The 25,849-nt window shown below is 36.6% G+C and overlaps 1 protein-coding gene across 1 annotated transcript in view; it reads right to left on the bottom strand.

Moving 5' to 3' along the window:
* The window catches only part of pola1 (polymerase (DNA directed), alpha 1), a 91,719-nt gene that overhangs the window by 54,309 nt on the left and 11,561 nt on the right, over positions 1-25,849 (bottom strand). The window contains exons 17-26 of the mRNA NM_001305464.1: positions 23,611-23,672; positions 23,417-23,506; positions 23,222-23,338; positions 22,969-23,144; positions 22,301-22,430; positions 20,405-20,524; positions 20,209-20,305; positions 20,008-20,132; positions 18,590-18,736; positions 17,851-17,973 (exon numbers count right to left, since the gene is read on the bottom strand). Of these exons, the coding sequence (NP_001292393.1) occupies positions 17,851-17,973; positions 18,590-18,736; positions 20,008-20,132; positions 20,209-20,305; positions 20,405-20,524; positions 22,301-22,430; positions 22,969-23,144; positions 23,222-23,338; positions 23,417-23,506; positions 23,611-23,672 (1,187 nt within the window). The remainder of the gene's footprint in view (positions 1-17,850; positions 17,974-18,589; positions 18,737-20,007; positions 20,133-20,208; positions 20,306-20,404; positions 20,525-22,300; positions 22,431-22,968; positions 23,145-23,221; positions 23,339-23,416; positions 23,507-23,610; positions 23,673-25,849) is intronic.

Genomic DNA, 25,849 nt, shown 5'->3' with positions numbered 1-25,849 from the left:
CGGGGGTCCCGTAATTTTTACGAAAACAGCAACATTCCAACATTAGATCGGAAACAGCTCCTATGATTTGTCTGTTGTGCCCAATAATTGATTGATGCAAAATACAATGTGTGGCTCATGAGCTAGTTCAAATCGCGTGTCTTTCACGGTAAATTTGTAAATGATGCATTCTTTTTTTTTTTGGCGTCTGTGTTGTTCATTTCATGGAGCAGAACATGGAGTTTCATAGAGCATAGAGTTTGTCCTGGCTCAATTTTATGTTGTTTATATGTTTCTATGGTGAATGCGAGGGAAACTACAAGAACCCAGGGAGGAGCTTCACATATAAAAGTAAACAATGATTTTTATTCAAACAAATGGATGTAAACTTCACACTCATGTTAATCATTAAAATCAACTGAGGACCATTCACAAGGCGGTGATTTAATAGTAATAAATGTAAAGGATTTTCAGTTTTTAAAAAGACTAAAATTAAAGATCACATTAATTACCATTATGTTAATTACCATAATGTAATCATTTACATTAATTACCATTAAATCAGAGCCTCATCTAAAAATTATAATTTGGTCATCGTTTACTCATTGTCCACTTGTTCCAAACCTATGCGAGTATCTTTCTTCTGTTGAGCACAAAGAAAGATAAACAGAAGAATGCTGGAAAAAACTGCCATTGACATCTATAGTATTTTTGTTCCAACTACAGATTCCAACATTCTTCAAAATATCTTGTTTTGTTTTCAACAGAAGCAAAAAATTATAATGGTTAAATAAAATAAAAGTAAAATAAAAGTTTAGAACCTCTTTAGTGCTTGTAAACGATGAGGAAATTCCCATATATGGGTGAATTACACCTTTAAAGTCCCACTAGACACTGATGGACGAGTAAAAGATTTTCAGCTGAAACCAAAACAAAAAGGAAAATAAAGGCATCTATTTATCGAACAGCCAACACACAAAAAACTGTTTGCTGTTTGTTCAAACTACTTATTTAAAATGAGCTATTTCATGTCATGTAAAAGCAAATAACTTAATTTCTTTATGTTGTGCCAACACAAATAGATTGTGTGGAACCCAGCATTTTTACAGTGAATAACTAGTTGAAAAAATTGACACCATTTCTTTTTCGGGCTAATTTCCTCTTAAAAATAATAAATACCCCAACAAGGATTAAGGAAAGCTGACAAATCCCTCCCACAAACCCAGTGCGGACAGTGTCAGGTAGCTGGAGAGACTGTACATATCTGAAGTGTCATGATAACAGTGACTGTTTACTCAGGGAGTCGAGCCTTAAACACACACCCCACAGCCGCTGAGCCGGCATGCAGGGTGACCTCTATGGGAGAGGGACTCGGACAGGTGGGGGGGGTCGGCAGGGGAATAAGGGGCGCTAATCTGAGGCCTCAAAGAGACAGGGACACACTGCAGCCTGTCAACAGCAATCGAGCAAGACAGCAGGATTCATAAACCCCCCCCTCAGCTCGCACACATCATAGCCAAACTCAAGCCCTCAGAGGGACAAGGACGAAGCTATTTCAGAGCATGGGAAGCTCCACTCCTTGAAACTGGAGCAGGACTTAAGCATGCTTTATGAGGTGTAACATGCCTCCCAGAGGGAAGTAGGAGGTCAGGTCTGAGTAATAACAAAATAGCTGTCGGCGTTAACCAACATAGCCAAGGTCACCTCAAAACACACAGAAACACACACTTAATTAATGGGGATTAAACGTCTCTCATTTGTGGCTTCCTGTTGGTGTGCCTTCTGGTTTGTGTTCTCAAAATGGGTTCTTAGGAAGCATTTACACAGCAGATCTTGATGGTCAATTCCGATTTTGTGATGGTATCCGGTTTTTTGGATAACCCGCTTACATTATCTTTTAAAAGTGGCACGTATCTGATTGTCTGCATTTACACAGCACAAGACAAAGAAGCAATGATATGGGGGAAAAAAGAAAGAAAGAAAAAATAAAGCGGGCGCTGACAGACAGCTGATAATAAAAAAGCAGTTTTTTCTCTACTCCTGTATTTAATTTGCAGGGTTTAACTTTGTTATTTTCTTTCTGACAAATTGTTTTACTATAGTTTATGACAGAAAAGTTCTCTTTTGGCCATCTTCTTTTAATCTGGACCTTTTTAAACCAGTAGGTATTTTAATGTAATGTCCATGCATGATTTATGCACGTGATGTATGCAACAGCTTTATATTAGCATATATTGATTAAGTGGTGGATCTCTCTCTCTTCATCTCTCTCTCTCGTTAACCATACTTAAATACTTGTGCTACATGTCAACACAAAAGCTTTTTAGTCCTCGTGTGTGAGATTTAAGTTTTGGGACTTTTGGAAAGTCTGTTCTGTAATAAAAGCGTCTTAAATCATCCGCTATGGTCTTTAATGACGCGTGGCTCGCATTGAATAAAAAATCTGAATTAAGTCACTTGAACCATGCAGTGTAAATGCAGCCTTAATTTGAACTTTTAAAAGTTATTCTGAACGATTTTAAGAATGTACAGACAAAAAGACCCAGTCGCATCAGCAACATTTCTGAGAGATTTCATGGCTAAAAAGGCCTATTGTCCAATGTCAACAGGTTTATGATCAATTAAGCACAGCATTTGCATAAGTTGTTTCTAAACCACACAGCCTTCAAGGTCCATGTACCAAAATTGACATTCAAAAATGTCCTAATAGTGGAAAATAATATTCAAATGCCCAGATTTGAAAACGAGCGAACAATTCTCAAGTCTTGATTGGCTGATCATTTTACCCATCATTAGCGAAAAAACTTCTTTAACAACTTCAAGTATTATTAAACTCTAAGACACATATCATGCTTGGATGAGCTACATCACAAAGTTTCATATTTGGGTTGGGGTTAGTAGAAATCCATAAAACATTGTATTAACAACATAAGTGATACTTGCGATAGTAGGGATGCACGATACTGCAATTCGGTACCAATCTATACTGAAATTTTAAAAACGGAAATTGAAAATTTCCCGCTAACATGAACGCTGTTTAGCATGTCCGGCCCAACAGAAATGACTGTGATTGGCCGTGAATCTCATTGGTTCACTAAACTTACCATTGTTTACTGTGTGTAACCTCCAATACAGCGGATTGCTCGTATGTCAGTTTATAGACGAACCAGCTGATCGACTTGACCTTGAAACACTCTAGTGTCCCTGTATCTGTGGTTTCTATCAGTAAACAGCGGTGAGTTAGGTAAACTGATGACCTTCACAGCCAATCACAATCATTTCTGTTGAGCACATCAGCGCTGTTTAAGAACATGCTCATCAGTACTCAAATGTTAGCGGGTAATAGATGTTTTTAAAACCTCAGTATCGATTGGCACCAAGTTCCAGTATCTTGACAACCCTATGAGATGGTAAGCACTACTAATAATGCAGAACTCAACTTCATAAAAGCTAGGTGGGATCATAAAGGTTGAAATTAGGGTTAGGCCGATAGACGATGCCATCGTCCATCGCTGATGTCCAATAGACAACACAATGCTAAGCCGGCATCGCTGATCCTCTGCCCAACCCCACGCGAAAAATACACTTAGGCCCCATTTACACTAATACGTCACTTGAGTTCTTGTGTCCTCGTGAAACGTCATCAACCGTCGTCAAAGTATTGCTCCAATTCTAAAGTTCAAATTTTGCCAAGTACAGATGAATCTCCCGGATGTGTACTTGCACTGCCCCTTTGGCCAAGGATGAATCGTGAGGTTGCGAAACTTGGGTATCCCAGAATGCATTGCAGCGTAACCAGCAAGCGCTAATGGCGGAGGAGGAAACCCGCACAGTTTTAAAAATACTCCTTTACTGTGTCACAAAATAAAGTTAACAGTTTTTCAGGCGAGAATGTAGTCGTTTTAAACTGGAATCTGCAGTTTATTCACAAAGATAGCGCTTCTTTGACGACGTGCCTCAGCTTATGCAGACTCTGACACCCAGCCTGCCAGCGGGAGCTCTGTCATCAGCTCTCCCGCCAGAGCAGCTTTACTTCGGCCAGGCGATCTCGGACGTACCGCTGGATCTCATCACTCAATTGTAGTTAAAACATGATATTTAATACATCTTGTGAATATCTAACGGACAGTTTTTGGTCTTATAAATCTATTATTTGTTCTCAGGCGTGTTATTTTGTTACCTTTTATAAGTGTCTTCAATTATGTTGCCGTATTGTACGCTGTTTGTCTTTGTTTACCAAATTGTTTGACCTAATCTTTATTTCTTTTCGTGTATGTCTTTATTTCTTATTGTGTGTATAATTACCAATGTAGTTTAATAAATCTGATAATCAAAGACACATGTCTGTGTATAATTACACATTTTAATTAACATTTATACTAATATACGTGTACATTTTCTTAAATCAAAAATGTAGATTTATAATATTAATTAAATCATTTTATTGTCAATGTACAGTGAAACTGATGAATCCATGGTGAGGCGAGTGACGTTATGAAGTAAACTGCTGTTCTATTTGAAGAAGTACCCGACTTGTGTCCTCGCGTCCTCGGGAGTTCGTTCTTCCAAGTCTGAACTTGGCAAGTCTGATCTTCCAAGGATGCAAGTCCGAACTTTGCGTTCTTGGTATTATGAAACAGCCTCTATCTAACGACTCTTCAGTCTTTTAAATCTATCAGGTAACGCGTCACAGCATCAGTACACTGCTTTAGTCTTTCACTTTCACTTTCACACTTGTACTTAAAATTTTTTTTGAATAAACCTTAGATACTGTTGGCTGTGCACCTTTATTTACCGACCAACCTCTCGCAAAAAAAGTGATTGACAGGTGGCAATTTGTGTGTAACTTATCGTTATTTATTTATGATATGTTTAGAAGTAAACTAAAGACCATGCGGGTCAGGTAGTTGAAACGGTCGGCTACAAATAATTAATTCATTATGAATTAGTTAATTATATATAAATAATTAATTCAACTCCGCCTATGACAACGATGTCATCGTCCATCGCGATGTTTCACATTAGACATCGTATGTTGCCAAATTGGTCGACATCGCCCAACCCTAGTTGAAATAGCTTTTTTTCTTTGACTTCTCCGCACTCGGCTCTCCAGTGGTACTCTTAGAGCCAACCCTTAAACTGCTACACCATCTGTCTGTGTGTGAGAGTGTTTCTGACCTTGAGCAGGTGTGAGTTTACTTCACAGGGAGCCATAAAATTACAGCTACTTAGCAATGCAACTGTATACTGTATTACAGCTCATTTAGCTTCACTGGTAATGCTTACACAGTCGCATATTAATCAATAAAGACACCAAGCAAACGGCAGCAGAAAAAGGTAAAGAGGCTACAGTGATGAGTTTGTTTAAGTTTAAATTGGTTTCCATGGCCCTTGTTTTGTATGTCAGTGTATTATGACAACAGACACAGGTTGGAGGGGGACACGGAGATGAAAGACAAGTCATTTGACTATGGCTCGAAAATGAGAGCGGGACAACACTGCATGCCAACCAACACATCTGAGAGTTAACATACAGAAGGCGCAGAGACTTTGATATAGTAGTCGAAAGACTGTTCGGTATCTATACTATCATTCAAACAGACTGAAACAAAAAATAATAATAATAATTATTCCCAACAACAACTAATGTGATATATCTTTTAAGATGAAAAGAACTGAAATTTTACTATTTAATTTAGCCCTAGTCATTATTTTAACAAAAAATACTGCATACTTTATTGCGATTTGCTATCAAAATTAAATATTTCTAATCATTTTTACTATTTCCTGTGCAATCTCAGATGGATATTTTTATGATTCCTCAAGGAATAAAGTTCAAAAGAACAGCATTAACTAGTAATAGTTTTTGCAACGGTTTTTCACTTTTACTCAATTTGTGACCTTTGTCTTCAGAACACAAATTATTATTATATTCTTTTCACATATTAATACTTTGTCTTTTAAACAAGACGTTGTAACATCATCTTAATATTTTATCTATAATTATAATTAAGATTCACTCAACTAGATTCACTCGACATACAATTATTTAATTTAAAGTGGTCCATTGCCTACATTGAACAAAAGCAAAATTAGCTCAATTTTCACCCACTATAAATCCCTCATGTAATGGATGTGAAGTCGAGATGGCCTATCACACACACATTCTTGGTCATGTTTTAAAATGTGGCAACCCCGAACAATGAACGAATGAATGAACTCAGTGTGGAAGAGTTCACAGTACCCATATAAATTAGTTTAGCTCAAATGGTTTGTTGCGATCGGTTTCCTCAAATGGTTTGATTTACCTTAACTTATTGGATTTTACAGTATGGGTTTACTAACACTTCAAGTTAACCCATTTAACTCCTCACACATTGCATTTAGATTTTAAGCAAACTAATTTTAGTAAAAGTGCCTTTTTTTTGGTCAGGGCACCATCCCTGAATAGCTGTTCAGGAAACGTTTAACAAGCAGACAGCACTAACTCTTTTGTAAACATATTTGACATTCTGTACTTTTGTCCAGCGGGCCGGCAGTGCCCCAATTTAGCCTTTTCTCAGCTCCCTGTCTGACTGTGGGCAAAAGTGACGAAAGTGGACTGTAATTACAAGGCTCAGTGAATTAGCGGCTGTGTTGGAGCAAAAGCCGCCCGCTAGTAAGACGGAAAAGGGGACTAGACCCTCTTCGTCACAAGCCTGAGGACACATCTGGAGCGTGACATGATAAAGGGTCAGCAGAGGGCCATTATGGAGCCTACCATCAGATCACTAATGCCTCTGTCACACACACACATCTGTGCAGAAATGCCTGGCTAATTGTTCTTCTTTGATGCATCAGTAAACACAGTTTTTTTTCACTTAGTTGCCTCAACCTTACTAATGAGTAGCATTTGCTGTTCATTAAAAATGCACATTAATCCAACTTAAAGTGAAATAAATAAATGACAATATATAAAAAATAAATAGACATGCACCATATTTGGCGTGCACACACACACACACACACACGCACACACACAGACACACAAACATTAAGAAATAGTATGTGCATTGGAGGCTCTGACATGATCACTGCTTTAAATAAATTTCAAATATAAAATTTTGGTCGTACAATGTGAAGCGATCAAACATAATCAAACAATTCCAGGATAAAGTTGGGTCATAGTGTTAAAGAGGCTAAAATGGGCCACTGCAATTGTGTGTAGGGGTTGTCTTTGTTTTTATTATAATGTTTTATCATATCTAAACAAAAAAATGCATTTATTAAGTATACTTCACACAAGTGAGGGGGCTTAACAAAAAAAAAAAAACCTTAAGATTCCTTAAGATTATTGCACACTGAATCCGAAATTTTCGTCCGTAATTTTCGCACATTAAAAAAATTAATTGGAACTCATGTTGTCAATCATAATGACACACTGCCTCAAAAACTTTCATCGGTAATGAATTTTTTTTTAATCGAGTTCAATTCGGGGGTGGAGGGTGTTAGGACGATTCTAAGGGCCCACGCATTTTGAGGGCCGCAGAGATTATTAGGACCCCAGGATCAACCCTTCCCTTCCTCAGAGGGCCCGTATACAGATTATTGGAAGTTTAAAGCAATGTGTTTGCTGCTTTTGTGCTATTTGTCTTCAGTATAATCCATTGAGACAATCCGCTTTTCCTTTTCTTCGATGCCTTCAAAATAACAAACACATTTTCTCATTGATTTTCTCATGATTCATTCTGACTAATTTTAATTCAGCAACTTATTTTTTTAAAGCTGATTAAGTAATTAAACTGAAAATTAACTTGTGTTATATTTTTTAAAAAGTAACTCAAATATTAATACTTATTTTTTAAAAGTAATGTGTTACTTTACTCGCTTCTTGGAAAAGTAATATTATTAAGTAACTCACATTACATGTAATGCCTTACCCCCAACACTGATTATGTCTGTGGTATGGCCAGTATCTGTTCTGGATTTGTTTAGGTATGTAAATGTGTGAAGTATCACAAGAAATGTATCAAAATTCAGCGGATGTCCTTTATTATCTTACAATTAATTACAATATTAAATGAGATTTCTTTTAGAATTAGAAAAATCTAATAATAATTCATTAAACATTTACAATAATTAGTTTTTAGCGTTGGTTTCTGCCAGTTAGTTCATTCAGGATTTTTGATTTAAGCCCAGAATTGTTAAATTGTTTATCCCAACAATATTAAAAGCTAACACTTCACACTTGTGTTAGCTACTTTATCTAAATTGCTTCGAGTAATACAAGCCAAGACAGTTAAGATCATTTAAAAAGGGAATCAAATTCAGGAATTTTTGCTACTTTATTACTCAATTAAACAGTTTTATTTGAAAACCCAGCCAATAACTCCTAATTGCATTCAATGAAGGCTAATACCAAGTAGTGCATCATAAAGTTAAAATGGTGTTAAAATACCACCCAGGAACTGAAGCAACTGGCTTTGATCGTGCTGACTGGCAAGACAGCAGCATTTGGCCCCGTCTTCCCATAAGGCCCTCCATCTTTGTGCCCTAATCGACAGGTCTGTCATTAACACATTCATTTATCTCTTCCCAACCATTTCAAGCGGCCGACGGAATGGTTATAGAGAAAAACTAAAGTCTGCGGCTGCTCTCGTAAACAGTTCATTCCTCCTGCCCCGCGGTGCCATTTGCTCACCCTGGGCATCTGGCCTTCTGTTGGCTTCGGTGCACATCATAGCAGGCATTTTAAGCCCTGGAGCGGTACAGAAACCTTGTAAAAGAAAGTATCTGGTGACGATTGTTTTGAAAAGCGTCCTGCTGAAAAGCATTTTGAGGATGACAGTCCTCCGCCTGAAATAGCAACAGCCACACAGCACTGTCAGGGTGAAATACGTCCGCTGTCATCTCTCTATCCTCTGCCCAGAGGATCCTAAAACTCACACATACACGGGCAGATTTAAACCACAGCGGGAAGCGCAACGATGAATTGCCCCCGTCACATGCAAACACACCTTTTATGTATATGGGGAAATCAGCAAAGTCATCTTTCTGACCAAGTGAAAATCAGCAGTTCAAGAACGCAACATGCACGAAGACAACAGTGCACTGACAGTCATTTATGAAGACACGTTTACGCAACACAGGTGCATGTGGAAGCTAACGGGGCAGATCACATGGAGTCGAAGCTCTAGGGGGTAAAATATTGCTGCAAATCCCCTCTCTGATTTAATACGACCGCCTGAAATCACTTCAGCGGGCAGTCTGGCATTTAGACGCGGAGGTAAAAATATCCCACTAAAAAGAGCACCGCGTCCCCTTCCCAAACCTCAACATAACACCGCTGATCAATATTTACAGCTCAAACTAAATTTATTAGGTCTCATTTCTGAATTATGAGCTTGACCTTACACATACATTTGCACAGTAATGCACTCTATTTTCTCATACTGTAAAAATAAACTCAACACGGGTTTGAAGCTTTTATTTCAGTCGGGGTCAGTGGGAGAATATTTTGGGGCAGTTAAAAGCAGGGACATTATAGTTAAATAAAACCGTAAACAAAAACAAAATGCTAACTATCAAAATAATAATAACAAACCAGCACGAGCTAGTTGTATAGCAGGTCTCATTTTCATTTTTATGCATAGTATTCAAATATCTACATGTAATAATAAAATGATAAATACAGACTTATTAATATTAAAAACAAAACACCTAGGAAAAGCACAGAGACTGTCTATAATACAATAGAAAATAATTTATAATAAATAAAAAAAACATATACATAATGTGAATATATTTTTATAAATAACATTGGTTGAAAGAACTGGGACCTGTAAAATATCTACATTTTGCCACAATTACTAAAATTATAACTCCATCCGTTAATTACTCACCGGCCACTTTATTAGGTATACCCGCCCAACTGCTAATTAATGCAAATTTGTAAGCAGCCAACCACATAGCAGCAACTCAATGCATTTAGGCATGTAGACATGGTCAAGACGAGCTGCTGCGGTTCAAACCGAGCATCAGAATGGGGAAGTAAGGGGATTTAATTGACTTTAAACATGGCATGATTGTTGGTGCTAGACAGGCTGGTCTGAGTATTACAGAAACTGCTGATCTACTGGGAGTTTCACACACAACCATCACTAGGGATTACAGAGAATGGTCCAAAAAGAGGAAATATCCTGTGAGCAGCAGTTCTGTGGGTGCAAATACCTTGTTGATGCCAGAGGAGAATGGCCAGACTGGTTCAAGCTGAAAGCCAACAGTAACTCAAATAACAACTTGTTACAACCGAGGTCTGCAGAACACGTCAAACCTTGAGGCGGATGGGCTACAGCAGCAGAAGATCACACCGAGTGCCACTCCTATCAGCTAAGAACAGGAAACTGAGGCTAAAATTCGCAGGAGGATAACGGGCCATGTCATAAGAGACTGGATACATCCGAGTAATCTCAGACTGGTTTCTTGAACATGACAATGAGTTCACTGTACTCAAATGGCTTCCACAGTCACCAGATCTCAATCCAATAGAGCACCTTTGAGATGTGGTGGAACGGGAGATTCGCATCATGAATGTGCAGCCGACAAATCTGTAGCAGCTGCGTGATGCCATCAGGTCAATATGGACCAAAATCTCAGAGGATATATTTCCAGTACCTTGTTGAATCTATGGATTTGATACTGTATATTAACCTCTGATTCATAATGATAGTCTGAGTCCATTCAAATTAAATCTAAAATAGCAATAATAGAAGTAAATGGGTGTTTTGTGAGAAAAAAATTATATTAGAATTAGAATAAGGATTAGAGATGCAGTCATCATCATAATACTTTATTTGAAACCTCTAATTCTTCATGTCTTCATTCTAATTGACTTCAGAATCAACAAGTTGTTCTGCTTTATTCCCAAAGGAGGCTGCGGTGCAACACAACACCATGTCGTCACTGGAAAACTGGGTGACACCTCAACACATGCAGGGCAACGATATTCTTTCCACCTATTCATTAACAGTGACACCAGTGTCTGAGAAAAAGATGACCAATACATCAGTAGAGATTCAGTAAGAATTGACGCCAAACATGCATCGCTCAATCAAACACAACATTAAAAGAGTCCGCAGAAGGCATTAGTCAAGAATAACACCTCACTCGCGATGCCAGCCTAAATTAAAAGGCGCAAAGCTCTTGAGGGAACTTGTGCGCGGAACGTGAGGCCTCGCGCCCAAATCCAAAAATATGCTTTGGCCGCTGTGACTATTTGTTAAGTCCAGTGATATCAGGAGCAAATCCCAAAGGGTCAAACGGTGCGTGCAACAATGCCTACCGTTGGGGGAGGAGGCCACTTACATCTTATTCTGGGAAGGTTAAAAATGACCTCTGTGATTCGGACAACTGGATGTGTCGTCTGAGAGATCAGCAAGGAAACAATGTTTGCTCAGATGACACCTAACTCAAGCTCCCCTTCACCACCGTCTCTCCAACAGCCGCTCCAGATCTGAGGAATTTGCGACACAAGGACATGCCATCCATGATGACATAATGTGTTTTGTTTTACCTTTTTACACTAGGTAAAGAGGAGTCCGGGGCCTGGCGGCAGTACAAGGTGAGGGGTCAAGCTAACTGGCGTTCCTGAACCATCAGCAGTCCGTAGCGACAAAAGTTGTAAACATCACTCGATTAACCCCGGACTTAAACCCCCTCCCAAACTCCACAGCTGAAGCTCCGCTTTTCACACTGGCTGCCGCACAAAGAGCTGAAAATAAAATTCAGGCACATCAATCAGGACGGAGCCCTCAGCATGAAACCCTAAACGCTTATTCCATGGCATGCATCTCATACCAGGGGAGTACAGGGTTCGCACCAGAACAAATGTTTCTCTGGAAAGGTCAAGGGCCACGAGACGTCACTTCACAAGCGCTAGTAAAGGGCTAAATACGCATGGCTCTTGCTAACTGGCCTGCAGGGGGGTTAGCAAGATTTTATCCAGCAAAGTAAGGCAAAAATGAATTGGTATGATTTAAGTCGATTTGGTGTTTAAAATGACAAACAAATAGAATAGAAACCAAATAAGCTCTCATCTTGTCTTCTTTGGCTTCAATACTTATATTACAAGTTGCAATAAACTATTTTAATACTTGTATGATTTTTAGTACAATGCATGAATAAAAAAGTGAAATAAAACAATTGAAAACATCTTTTTTTGCGAGCTTGAGTGCAGAGAGACGGCAATAATTTGAACATTTGAGGAATTTTTGTGTGAATAAATTGTTATATTCAATATTTTTATTATTAACTAAAATTATTTTCTTATAGAACCTGAATTCAAAAAGTTTAAAATTCAATATATTAATTTCATCATATATTATTAAAGTTTCATTAGTAAATTTTATTTGTAAATAAAATAGTCCAAAAACCAAGAGATTATTTACTGATTTTCTTTTTGGCTTAGTCCCCTTGTTAATCTGGGATCGCCACAGCGGAATGAACTGCTAACTTATCCAGCATATGTTTTACGCAGCAGATGCCCTTCCAGCTGCAACCCATTACTGGGAAACACTCATACACTCCCATTTACACACATACCACTCCGGAAAAATTTGTTTACCCAATTCACCTGTACCTGTGGGGGAAAACGAAGCACCTGGAGAAAACCTGCACGAACACGGGGAGAACATGCAAACTCCACACAGAAATGACACAGCCAAGGCTCGAACCAGCGACCTTCTTGCTGTGAGGGGATCGTGCTACCCACTGCGCCACTGTGACGCCCCCTAAGAGATTACATTCTAGCACATATATTTGTACAATGTGAAATTTGTATTATTTCCCGAGTGATGTTTAAAACAGCAAGAACAGTTGCCGTTTTAAATTTTACTGCAGTACTTGTCTTGCAGAGAAAGTCTCAATGCTTTCAGTGAGGGGATTTTACCCCTATTTAAAAAAAAGCTCATGTCAATATTATCAACCCCCCTTAAGAATTTTTTCTAGACTGAAAACAAACCACTGTTGTCCAATGACCTGCCTAATTAACTTGCGCCAAGTTAAGCCTTTACATTGCACTTTAAGCTAAATACATTTTTTTTCATTAAAATTTTAATTGCTTTAAAAAGTATTTATTTAAAATTTCTCAAAATAAATATCAATTTCAAAATGCTAAAAAAAAGCTGGATTTATATACCATAATCCTTTAATTAATTAATTATAATATTAAAAAAAAAACTCCCTCAAAATTGTACTAAACATTTTTTGACATGGTATAAATGTATCTTTATCCACATGGAAATATATATACCGTGCTCAGCATATATGAGCACAGCCCTCACAAATCTCTCTGTTAAATTCATTTTTAATTGGAAGCTATACAATATTATATTTGTGCATATACATTAGATTAGTTGTTACTGAAGCCAAATCTGGAACTTATTTAACAAAATAACTTACAATAAGGGTCCAAAAACTAGTACAGCCAAATTTATGTTATAAAAAAAATATTAAATACAAATTTAAAAAAAAGAGGAAAAATCAAGAAGCAAAAAAATTGAAATATTAAGTTTAAAATTTTGTAGTTTGTAATTTATTTAGCAATATTTTACTTAAATTTAATTGTATTATCTTTCAATTTCTAAATATGTTGTGACTAAAATATTAATTAATAAATATATCTGTTTAATAAATCTGTTTTGTTTAAAGGGACCAAAATACATTACCTATATTCACCGAGAAATGGATACAAATATTCATTTTCAAAATGAGGTTTACTCAATTATGCCGAGCACTGTATATAGCACCCAAATCAAATTTGAAAAAGCTGACACCCATGCTTTAAGAAGCAGACCTCATTCCTTCACTCAAAGCAAGCAACAAATAAAGCTAAAAACTTTCTCCCTCATGGCACCTCCAGACATCAACCCACTTTACAACACCTGCTGGCCGAATTTACACCCCTGTGGCAGGTTAGCGCTAAGCTAGCTTCTCAGAAAGCATTAGTTAACTCTATTAAAAGCAGAGCGCCTGTAGTTCTCATCCCAAAACAATGATGGTGCAGACAGCAGACCATCCATCAGAAGAGCAGACCGACGCACCGTCTGACTGACAGGATTTAGTGTTTGACGATCGTAAAGCCCAATTGTCAAATTAGACAACGGTTACGATCCACGTTCTGCGAGTCTGGCACCGCCGAAACATGTCGAAGGGAAAATTGCCTCTTTGACTTCTTGCCCTCTAAAAAAGTTTGAGCGCTGAATCTCTCGGACACTGTTGCCAAACAGCCGTCATCTCAATCACAGTTTGAGAAGCCGCATATTTCAACAAGCTGAGAATCACCAGGGGCTTGTCCAGATCCCCTTACCACAGGCCAATCAGGAAAGACGAGAAGGGGGACAAATCAAGCATCTTTATCGCCATGGAAAAAATGACATCCGCAACACCAAAGCCTATCGCTAACACGCTTCTCAACAGAGAAAGAAGCTACTCAATCAAAATATAAACGGCATCTGAATGAACGAGTATTCAAATCACTCGACCAATGTTGAGGTCAACGTAACGCAAGTATGTGCCACTACCATCCCTCTTTCCAATTCCCATTGATCGCCATCAAAACATCTTAGCGTACGCTTTGGCACCTTGCTGGCTGACAGTGGAGAATATGTATCACAATAAGACTAATCAAAGTAATTAGAGTTGTTGAGTCAAGCTGAGATGTAGAATTAATATCGGCGGACTCCAGTGAAGTGGTTTCAGCACTGCAAATCTGCATCTCCAAACGCATAAATCGATGCGGCAAACGTCCTTTCATTGAATTAACTGGGTTTTCGGTCGCTCTCCTAACAAACGAGGCAGTGAAAGCCTGCGTGTTGAATGCTGTGGCTAATGCAAAGAGATTGTAATTACTGGTTCCCCCCCACATTTCAAACAATGCCCCACAACGCCCAGCGGCAGTGTGGAAGACGGGAGAGGGGTATGAATGTGAATGTGTCGCCGTTTGTATTGCTGCACCCCAGTGGGCTTTCAAAGTCTGGTCTCATTAAAGTCAAGAGCAGGTAGCCGGCAATCATGCCAAGGAGGTGGCATAAAAGGAACAAGAGATCAAGTCAAATTGGTTAAAGCACAAAAGAGAACAGAGGCTCATGAGGAGGTGAGTGAAATCAGAGCCAGAGGCCTGAGGAGCAGCTCGCAAGTGGAGACACGGGGAACGCTGGCTTTAGACTGCCCTCTAGTGGCAGGAAATGAACATGGTGATGTTGTTGACTAATGAATGGAAAAGGTATCATCTCAAGACATTTTAACCGCATATTTGAAAATTATTTTAGGTTTGGTTTTATGAAGTCACACTGAAAATCAAGTAATAACATATCAAAACTTAAAACAAAACTATTTAAAATTAATAAAATTGTTTGCTGAAATTTCAGTTATTGGGAAAAACATTTACTTCAGAAAAACGAAAACTAGAAATGTATTATAAAAGTTGCACAGATAGAAGATAAAAAGTACCAAAAATATTCGCATGTTTACATAAATTTACAAAAATTTGAAAACAAATAAAAACAACAATATTAATAAATTGTAGTTTATAAACCATATTAAAACAAAACTGGAACACAGGAGACCAAATACATAATAGAGACGGACAACCATAGGGTGGAATTCTAAATTTCAAAAAAAGAAAAGAAAATTGCACTTTTTAGACATTAAAAGCTAATAATAATAATAATAATAATAATAATAATAATAATAATAAAAGTTACAAAAATACAAATAAAATAACAAAAGTAAAAATAATAATAATAATAATAATAATAATAGCAAAAATAGTATTAACAATATTATTAATAATAATACTAAAAGTAAAAAATATTCATAATACTAATAATATTAATAATAAAAGTATTAATAATAGCAGTAAAAATAATCATAGTAAAAATATAATAAGTAAAAAATTTATAAAATAATAGTAGTAATAAAACTAATAATAGTAAAAAATAATAATATTAATACTAATAATAATAGTAAAAAATAGTACTAATATTAATAAGAATAATAATAAAAATTGTATTAATAATAATAATAATGATAGTAAAAAAATAATAAAGTAACAGTAAGAATACGTTACTACTACTACTACTACTACTACTAATAATAATAATAATAATAATAGTAGTAGTAGTAAAATATATATAGTTATAATAATAATAATAATAATAATAGGAAAAATGGTATTAATAATAATAACATTAATAATAATAGTAAAAAATTATAAAATAACAGTAAGAATAAGTTACTACTACTAATAATAATAGTAAAAATAAAATAATAGTACTAATAACATTATTAAGAAAATAATAATAATAATAACAACAATAATAATTTCTTTTTATATAGCACTTTTAAAACTTAGTTCTCAAAGCGATACAGATATAAAAAACACTTTATAATAACAGTAAAAATTAACCGCTCAAAATAAAACATTCAAAAAAAAAAAAACATTCAAATATCTAGAAACATAAAACAAACCAAAGGGGAGTATTGTTAAAAGTTCAGACAGATTAATGTGGAGCCAAATGACGAAGGGCCTTGTATGCGAGCATAAGGATTTTTAATCAATACTGAATCTGTAGACAATGGAGAGATTCCAAAACCGGAGTAAAGTTTTCTCTGATTTTGGTCCCTGTCAGAGTTCTGGCCATATTTTAGTTTATTGATGTTAGTTTTGAAAACACCTGCTAGAAAAACAATGCAGTAGTCCAGGTGGAATTTTTTTCAATATTTACTCGCCCTCAAGCGGTTCCAAACTTTTGGGAGTTTCTTTACTCTATTAAACAAAAGATATTTTAAATAAAGCTGAACACCTGTAACCTCTGACTTCAGCAGTATTTGTTTTTCTTATGGTTCCAGGTTTCTAGCTTTACAAAATATATATTGTGTGTTTAAGAGAAGAAAAAAAACTCGAGATTTGAAACAAGAAAAGGGCAAATGAGTAAATGAACTTTTCCTTCCAGTTCTGTCTGACATCCTGTTTTATCCTTTATTCCAATGAGGATATGGATTTTTAATTAAAATACTGTATATCCATGTTCATAATTCTTTCAATTGATATTTTAACCACTGCACAAACACAGGGTATATGCAGGAATCCTAAAGGTAATTTCAAGTCCTTTTTAAGACTTCAAAGACCTTCTCAGAATATTTTAAGACCTCATCGCCACTTCAAGTTCTAATCCGCATCAAACCTTTCACTTAATAAACAGTTGTAGTTAAATAAATGGAGCACAATCATGCAACAGAACTCCAATAAGAAGAATGAAGCTTGAAAGAATAAATTACGTGGTTGTTTTCAGCGACAGGCTTCAGCCACTGTTTAAACTCGTCTTTCTTCAACCTGGAGTTTGCACATTTTTATTTTCCCATATTGCCGTCTGTTTCACTCTATGGTTTGGCTACATGTGGAGAGCGTGACATCACCTTCTGGCGTTTGTCGCAAATTACAACACATCACCTTAACTGAGGAGTTTGGCCACTGTTAATATTAGGAGGAAAATTTAAATATTTATGCTTTTTTGGAGTCAAACACTTTGGATAAAGCTTGAACAAAATTTAAGACCTCGTAAAATTAGGATTAAGACTTTTGAAATCCTTTTAAGGGGTTTTTAATTTTCTTATAATTGATTAATAAACTTTTAATACTTAAGACCCCACGGACACCCTGAAACACCTCTGATAGGCCATTGTATTCATGCGCCAAACACTGCAACAGCTATGAAAGATGACACTGCTAAACACTGCAAATAAAAAAATCATTTCATGCAACAGACATAAACATACTGGTACATTCCTATTAAATACACAATACAGTTTATATAACAGTGTTTTGTCACATACCTCTCTTCCTTTATGCGTGACCAATGCTGCCAAAGGCTTGGCGTAAAAGCGACTGAAGGAAAAGCCAAGGCATCCGTACATGCTGTTAGCTGTCAGCTTCAGGGCCTTTTGCCTGATGTCATACTATGAGAGCACATTCACAAAGACACTTAGCGTTTAACAATGACAGAGCAAGAAGAAGTAAAGGCTGATTTATACTTCTACATCAAACGCATTTGTATGGTCCAGCGCAGCCTTGGGGTGGCTGACGCAAATGCGCACCTCTCAAAAAACTGTAACTACAAGTCGCAACTACGTGTAGCACAAGCACTGTGATTGCTCTGTTGGTATCGGTGATGAGTGTGGGCAGTGCTGAGAGCTGTGAGCCCATTGGAGCGAGTGTTTACAAGTGTGGAGTGCTGTAAAGGAGCTCCAGAAGTTTTGTGTTTACTTCATGATTAAAGTTGTTGCATGTCTGCCAGTTCCCAGCTCAGAATGGGCAAGTTTTAGCTACTTGAATATTAAGGTACCATTCAGGATAAACAAAAAAAACTGTAAAAAAAAAAAACACTCGATACAAAGGAACGTAACCTACTGCCAGTTAGCGTTTCGGAAGTGTTACTGCAGAGCAACAGCTACGCACAAGGTATGCACCAAGGGTCACGGCGATCACAGGTATAAACCAGCCTTTAGTCTTATAACATGCAAGTGCTTGAATTGCCAAACACACCTTTTACATCCTGCCTGGTATTGCACTTACCTGCAAGTACAGATCCGGGTTGAGGTCTGGCTCTTTCATTAGCTGTTTGACTTGTCGTCTGCGCTCCACCAGTTTGCGGATTTCCTTGGGAAGAATGCCCATTTCCAGACTCTGATCCGGAAGCTCAGGAATCTCATCTTCATCCTCCTATAATAAATGGAAGAGATCTTAATATTTAAAATACATGAACATACCTACGCAGACACTCTTAGGGCCTACTCACACTATGCTATCCGAACGGTTTCCCAGATCATTTGAGAAGTGTGAGTGCTCTGAATCGGGCTCAGGCACGGTTCACTTGGCTGGCCCTGGCCCAGTTGGAAGAGTGAAGTTCACTTGGACTTTGGGGCGTACGCTTGTGGGTGAGTGCTAAACGTGCTTAAGTCCAAAACTGAAAGTGAGAAGTTACTTTTAAGGGCTTGTTTGATATGGATTTATTAATCATTCTTACTGTTCAATGAACGCAAACTGTCGTAGTTTAATAAAGACACAAACCCCTCACTGCACAACAGCTGCACCTTCAGCAAATCTCCTAATTCCTGCAGCACGAGGATTTTACGATTGTTTATGAGCGACAAAAGTGGCTGATCTGTTCGGCGAAATATTTGACTGTGTGTCACCGCATATTAGAGACGCGTGGATCAGCTGAAATGACACGCGAATCCGCGGCTTCATACCAATCATCCACCCACTCACACATATTTTTAATCTGATATATGTATCCGCACCCGATGGTCACTTTAAAAATGTAATTCTTTGTTTTAGGCATGATGATAGGCCACCTTAAATATTAACAGCAGATTCAATCAGCTAAAATCTGCACATCTCTGAAAATAAAATAATACGTTAATCGTGAACGTTTTTAAATGAACATTTATTTATAACAAAGGTTTGTCTTTAGACATCATTTTCTTCATTTTCAAAAAGATACAGAAAGTAAAAATAAGACATTTTAGCTTTTACAGATACAAGAACAAGATAACAAAAAGAAACTTTGAACAGTAGGCAACTCTTGCACTTCATCCATTATTTTGAGCGTCTCATCTTCCCATTCTGCAAAGCCCACTCTCTGCTTTTTCGCTGGTCTACTGCTATGTCTCGCTATGTCCACCCGCAACCGACTCGCAATTAATCATAATGTATTTTTAATCCAGACCCACAGATTATCCGCAGCGCCCGCGGATATAACCGCCATCCGCGCATCACTACTGCATATCAAACGACTTAAACGATATAACTGAAGAAATCTCCAGTGTGCTGAGCGAGAGCGCTTACTGAACATCATCGATGACGTAAGCGTGCCCAGGCCCGAATGTAATATGAGTGAGGGCCGTCGGGGGAGACGGAAGGGGGACAAGCGTGCTTTGGCCCAGTTCAATGCAACTGTACATAGTGCGAGTACGCCCTTAGACACCCACCTCAGTTTTCTTGCGTGTGTTGGTAGCTCCTCTCTCAACGGTTGTAAAGCAGATGTTGAACTCTTGAATGATGGAGGGGTACAAACTATTGAAGTCCAACAGCAGAATGAACTTGTCATAGAAACCTTGGGACAGAACAAAGATGAGATGATTTGGGAAGCTCAAACATGCAGCATGAGAAACAAAGAAACAGTGACTTACCGACTTTTGGGTCGAGCACCAGACCTCCAGCATATGCTGCCTTCTTCCTAGTTTTGTTTGACTTGCCCTTTCCAGAGTCACCCTCTTCATCCTCACCCTGAGATCGGGATTAAAAGATGAAAAGGCTCAGGGAGGAAATTATTAACCATTAAAATGGTCTGACATCTGGAGTAATGGAGGAGAAAAGATCTCATACCAGATCTTGTTGTGCCTTCTTGAAGAACTGCTTGTCTGGAACAATGAAGTCCCTCTCATGGAAAGCATGGAGCAGAAGATATTCATTCCTCTCAGAGCGTCCACCCATCAAAGTACGAGACTGCAAGAGAACAGCATTACAGAAAAAAAGAATTACACGCATCACTAGGAGTCATGCATCTCAAAAATACAAAATTAGAGAAGCACTGATGAATCAGCAGCCAAATTTTGAATTTTATATTGGGATTAGAGGGATACTGAATGTAGAATGAACATGGTCGGTATCAGAGCCTTATTGAAATCTGTAAGGCCTGACTGAAATTTCTTTTGCAAAAACATAAAATGCATTACAAAGTGTCACAAGTATTTAAACTTGTAAAAAGAATAATTTATATTTATTATACTAATAATTATAATTTATTTAAAAATAAAATTAAAGTAAAAATAAACTGTATATACACCACAAGAGAATCGATGGAAAAACACTTTACAAGCATGTGTGCATGGGTGTGTACAGTGCATCCGGAAAGTATTCATAGTGGACTAGAAACTGGAAGACTAGTCAGGACAATGTACAGAGATATCCTGAATGAAAACCTGCTTCAGAGCGCCCTTGACCTTAGACTGGGGCAATGGTTCATCTTCCAGCAGGACAATAACCCAAAGCACATCACCAAAATATGAATGGAGTGGCTTTACAACAACTCAGTGAATGTGCTTGAGTGGGCCAGCCAGAGCCCAGACCTAAATCCTATTAAACATCTCTGGAGAGATCTGAAAATGGCTGTAAACCATCGCTTTCTATCCAACCTGATAGAGTTTGAAAGGTACAGCAAAGAGTAATGGGCAAAGATTCCCAAATAATTATGAACAAGTGATTATTCAGTTTTTATTTTATTTTTAATAAATTTGCAACAATTTCAAAAAAATCTTTTTTCTCATTGACATTATGGGGTATTATGTGTAGAATTTTGAGAAAATATATTAATTGAATCCATTTTGTTATAAGGCTATAACATAAAAAAATGTGGAAAAAGTAAAGCTCTATGAATACTTTCCTGATGCACTACGTATGCATGCTAGTCCATTAGTTCATCTTACGATACTATACCAGGTGAAGTATCACAATACCAATCAGTACTGTGATACTACTCGAATTATCAAGGAATTATAAAGAAACTTGTCAGAATTACTACATTTTAGATGTTATAATAGGTCTACTTGAATTTAATACATAATTACCTTATTTTTGGAAAAAAACGTCGTCATTTGTTCGTCATTTCACCTAAAATGTATTAATTTTTTTTTTGTTTAATATAACTGACCAACAAAAATTACATTAAAATAAATATACAAATTATACCAAACGAAATTGGTTACAAAAAGATGAAGTGGTCAGAAATTGTTTCAATGTTTCATGTTGCTATTTTGGGTTCTTCTTCTTTTCTTTTTTTTCTGTCTTATCAAGTAACAATCCAAAGTAATTCAAAATGTAACTTTGTTCTTTTTAAGGGATTGTTGCAGCTGTTGTAGCTACTAAATCATATTGACAGGAACAGAAATGAACAGATTCAGGTGTGCGTTTGAAACATCAGAAAACATGCAACCTTAAATGGCTCCACAGACTATTCAAATAAAATGGTCTACTGTTGCACAAACGTACATATACATTCATGCTTCAATCTTTTTTTGTGAACAATTGTTTATTATTGTAACTTTTGAGTAAAGGTAAAATGCAACTTAAGATTACATTGTAAACACCCCCAAACCTTTACTCAAACAGGGGGACTCGTTCTATAATAACAGAAAACGTATGCTTCATTCTAAATACAAAAGTAACCAAGCTAAAATGTGATTAGCATTGGTGTAGTTATAACCATTTATAAATGTATCTTACCATGACATTACCAGCGATGTTAGTGATCTGCAGTGCTAGCGGGAGTACATTTAATTCGCACATGATTTGTAGAATGAGCTTAGCATCCATCCAGGTGAGCTCCAAAAGGTAGAGTAAATGTGTGGAATCACTATTGCAAAAGAAAGAAAGAAACAAATAGGAATAATTTAACCCTCATTCGTTTTCTTTTTATACCAAATGTTTTTGGACTTGAGGGGTAAACAGGAGCACCCGAAATAATATATCATATTATTTGATATACAATGGGCACTGCCAGGTTTAGTCTACGCTGCAGGAGAGGTCAGAGCTGCTGGATTTACTTATAATTTTCTTCAGATTATTAGAATAAACGTTCAAGAAACATAAACAGTGTATACTACATGAATAAAGCACATAGTCCAGTTATATTTAAAAATAATTATTATTGCCATCTCCATTGTCAAATCTTAAATTCTGTTTGCTTGCTTTTATGTGTATTTGAAGGTCTGAAACACAAAATAAAATATTTGTTAAACAGAAACAAACAATTATTTCTGACAAGCACCAGACCCTCGTTTTATGCCTCAGTGCCTTTAGCAGCTGATGATGTGTGCTCTGAACGGTGTGATTGTACTCGTGAAAGGGTTAACAGTGCTACACAACGGAAGCAGGACTGTGTGCAACCACACCTGTAGAAATTCCTGATGTTCTCTGGTGGCACCACCGGCCTCTCCGCCTTCAAGATCTGGGACACCAGCTCAGTCAGATTATAACTCTTGCACCGGATCAGCTCTTTGGCTGAAATTTCAATATCACAGACCAGGCGCCCACAAGTTGCGCTCTTCTCAGCAAAGCCACTGCGACCCTGTAATGCACAGATAGATTAAAAACACTGAATTCAAAATGTGCTAAGAGTTCAGTGCTTCCAAATAGTTCTCTCACCCCCAGTTTGGGCATGTTGGCTCTTCTTAGACGGCCGATCTTTGACCAGTGAGGTACTTTACACACATTGATCCTCTGCAAAAGCACTTCAAGGTCAAAACCAAAGATGTCATGGCCCTACAGCAAAAAAAAGGTGATTGAATTAAAAATTAATAAAATTCATCAGTAATATTCCAGTCAAGCATTTAATCTCACCACTAAGACATCTGGATCGATCTTGTGCATCTTGGCCAAGAAGAAGCCTAAAAGCGCACGTTCTGTACCAGCAATCTCGACAATGCCGTTCTGAGGTAAACAAACAAAAAAAGACCGCAGAGGTTTATTTAATGCTCCATAACCTCATGCAGAAATCAAAAATAATAGAAATGTAGGCGATTAAAAAAAATAACCTTTTTCCTAACTGCATCCTTAAAGTCATAAGGGAAGACACAGTCATTAGGCTTGCTCACCACTGCAAAAGAATGTAATTAGTTAAATATAACATATTTAATTATATGGAATAGTGCTGTCAATCGATTAAAAATTTTACTAATTAATCACACTTTTTTTTTGAAAATTAATGGTGATAAATCAAATTAAAAAAACTGAATCTTGTAATTTTGCCATTTTAAATGTAAAATTAAGGTAAACGCAAGACAAAAACAATTTATGAAAATATAATTGTTTATTAGAATTTTTGTTTAACTTGTAACACAGATTTCTTCATGTAAACAACATACCCACAATAAACTATCAAGATGCTGGCTTGACAGCCATATTTATTACAGAAATTAAAACACAGGCATGTTAATGCCATTTGAATTTCAAAACAATCAATGCCAATAAAGAAAAAATTTATTTCCAAGTTAGATTCTAAGTGGACTGCAAAAAAATGCCAAAATACAGGCAATTGCAGATGTGGAAAATGGAAAATTTTAATAACAATAAAGTATTGAGTGCAAACAGTTGTACTCATTGTAAAGTTGTATTGCTGTGAGTTGAGAACATTATTTATAAAGCAGAAACAATTTTGCTTAGTCCTCCTTTACATTCAGCCAGTTGCTAAAACCAGCCAGTCTGTTGACACTATCGGTGGACAATGTGGACCTTATCTTTTGAATGATGTGAGCTGAGTGGGCAACGCAATCTTACGGCAATTCATAACTTTTTGATTTAGTGGCTACGGATAATGACGTTTAGGCAGGTTTGTGGCTAAGAAATGCACCCACCCACCCACACCCTCACACCAACACACAAACAAACAAACAAACAAACACCGCGCACAGGACAGGGCAGCTGGAGCGACTAGCTTCAAATTTAACACGCATGAACACACGGTTCATCAAATTTGCTTAAACTAAGCGTTCTAACGTATGGCTGTAGCCTATTTCACAGGGATTCTGACACAACAACGCTAAGCAGCCGTTTTACAAAAGTTGCATTTAAGGGGGAAACAGGTCAAACTTAATAAAACATTCACTTAATTTACATGGACACCAATACTCTGATTTAATAAACCATTCTACCATGTAAGCAGCGATTTTTGATTACCTTAAGGGACCATAGAGTCACGAAATTTGGAGGTTTTTCTTTTCGTTTGCCATGCGGTATCAAATTCCATTAAATCAGAAGTTGAAAGTTAAAAATGAAACACCCGAAATTGCATGAAACTCTGGAGGAAATGCTGGATACCCTGGTAATGCGACATTAATTGTTTTATACTGTTTTATATGTATGAAACTTGCCTTCAAAAAGTGCTTCCTTGGTCTTATCCATATTTCTTTGCATGTTGAACACACCACGGCCGTAAAAAGAAATAAAAAAACTGCAACTACGTTGTGTTAATTTTTTTTTTAACACGTTAAATATTTCAAATATAGCATTAATATAGAACTATTATATTTAATAATCTCACCATCGAAAAAGTAGATTCATTCAACCCTTATAATACATATAAAACAGCTAAATAATTAGCACTCGGTTTCTTGTATTATAGAATATCTTCCCATTAGACTCGGGATTCCTTTCTTGATTACATCAAAGGCCTGCCTATTACACCTGGTGCTAGCAACCTGTAACATTTATCATTTTATCAGAAGTTTTTATTATTATTATTATTATTCATTATAATTATTTTAATTGTTATTAATTTTCCCATCTGTATCCAGTTATTCTGATGTCTTGTTCTTATGTATTTAATTTTCTTAATTTGGTATTTATGTATTTGTTTTGTTGAGTTAATGAATGAGAGGTTAGGGGGAGGGATTAAAAATAGATAATGCATTACTGTTTACCTCTCAATATTTAATTTGTATTGTCACACAAAAGACCAATAAAAAAGATTGAAATAGAATATCTTCCCATTAACGAGAGAATGTTTTCCTATTGTCAATACCACAGGTTGAAAAGATACATGAAGTATTCTCTGTAATGCAAGAAAACTTTTATTTATATTTTAAAAATATAAAATGTAAATCAATTTAATACAAAACTTACAAGTTATCCAGATTATAAATAAAACATTTTATAAGTCATGACAACTTCAAGAAAACGTGCTTTATGAAAGCAATACATTCTTTTTTAAATTTACCACTTTTAAACAACAATCAATAATTTACTATATTTTAGATAGATTACACTTTCAACAAG

The sequence above is a fragment of the Danio rerio genome, chromosome 24, assembly GCF_052040795.2.
Source record: "Danio rerio strain M-AB ecotype USA chromosome 24, GRCz13ab, whole genome shotgun sequence".
Lineage (NCBI taxonomy): Eukaryota > Metazoa > Chordata > Actinopteri > Cypriniformes > Danionidae > Danio > Danio rerio.
Note: the sequence above shows the minus strand (reverse complement) of the source record. Positions and strands in the feature narration are given on the sequence as shown.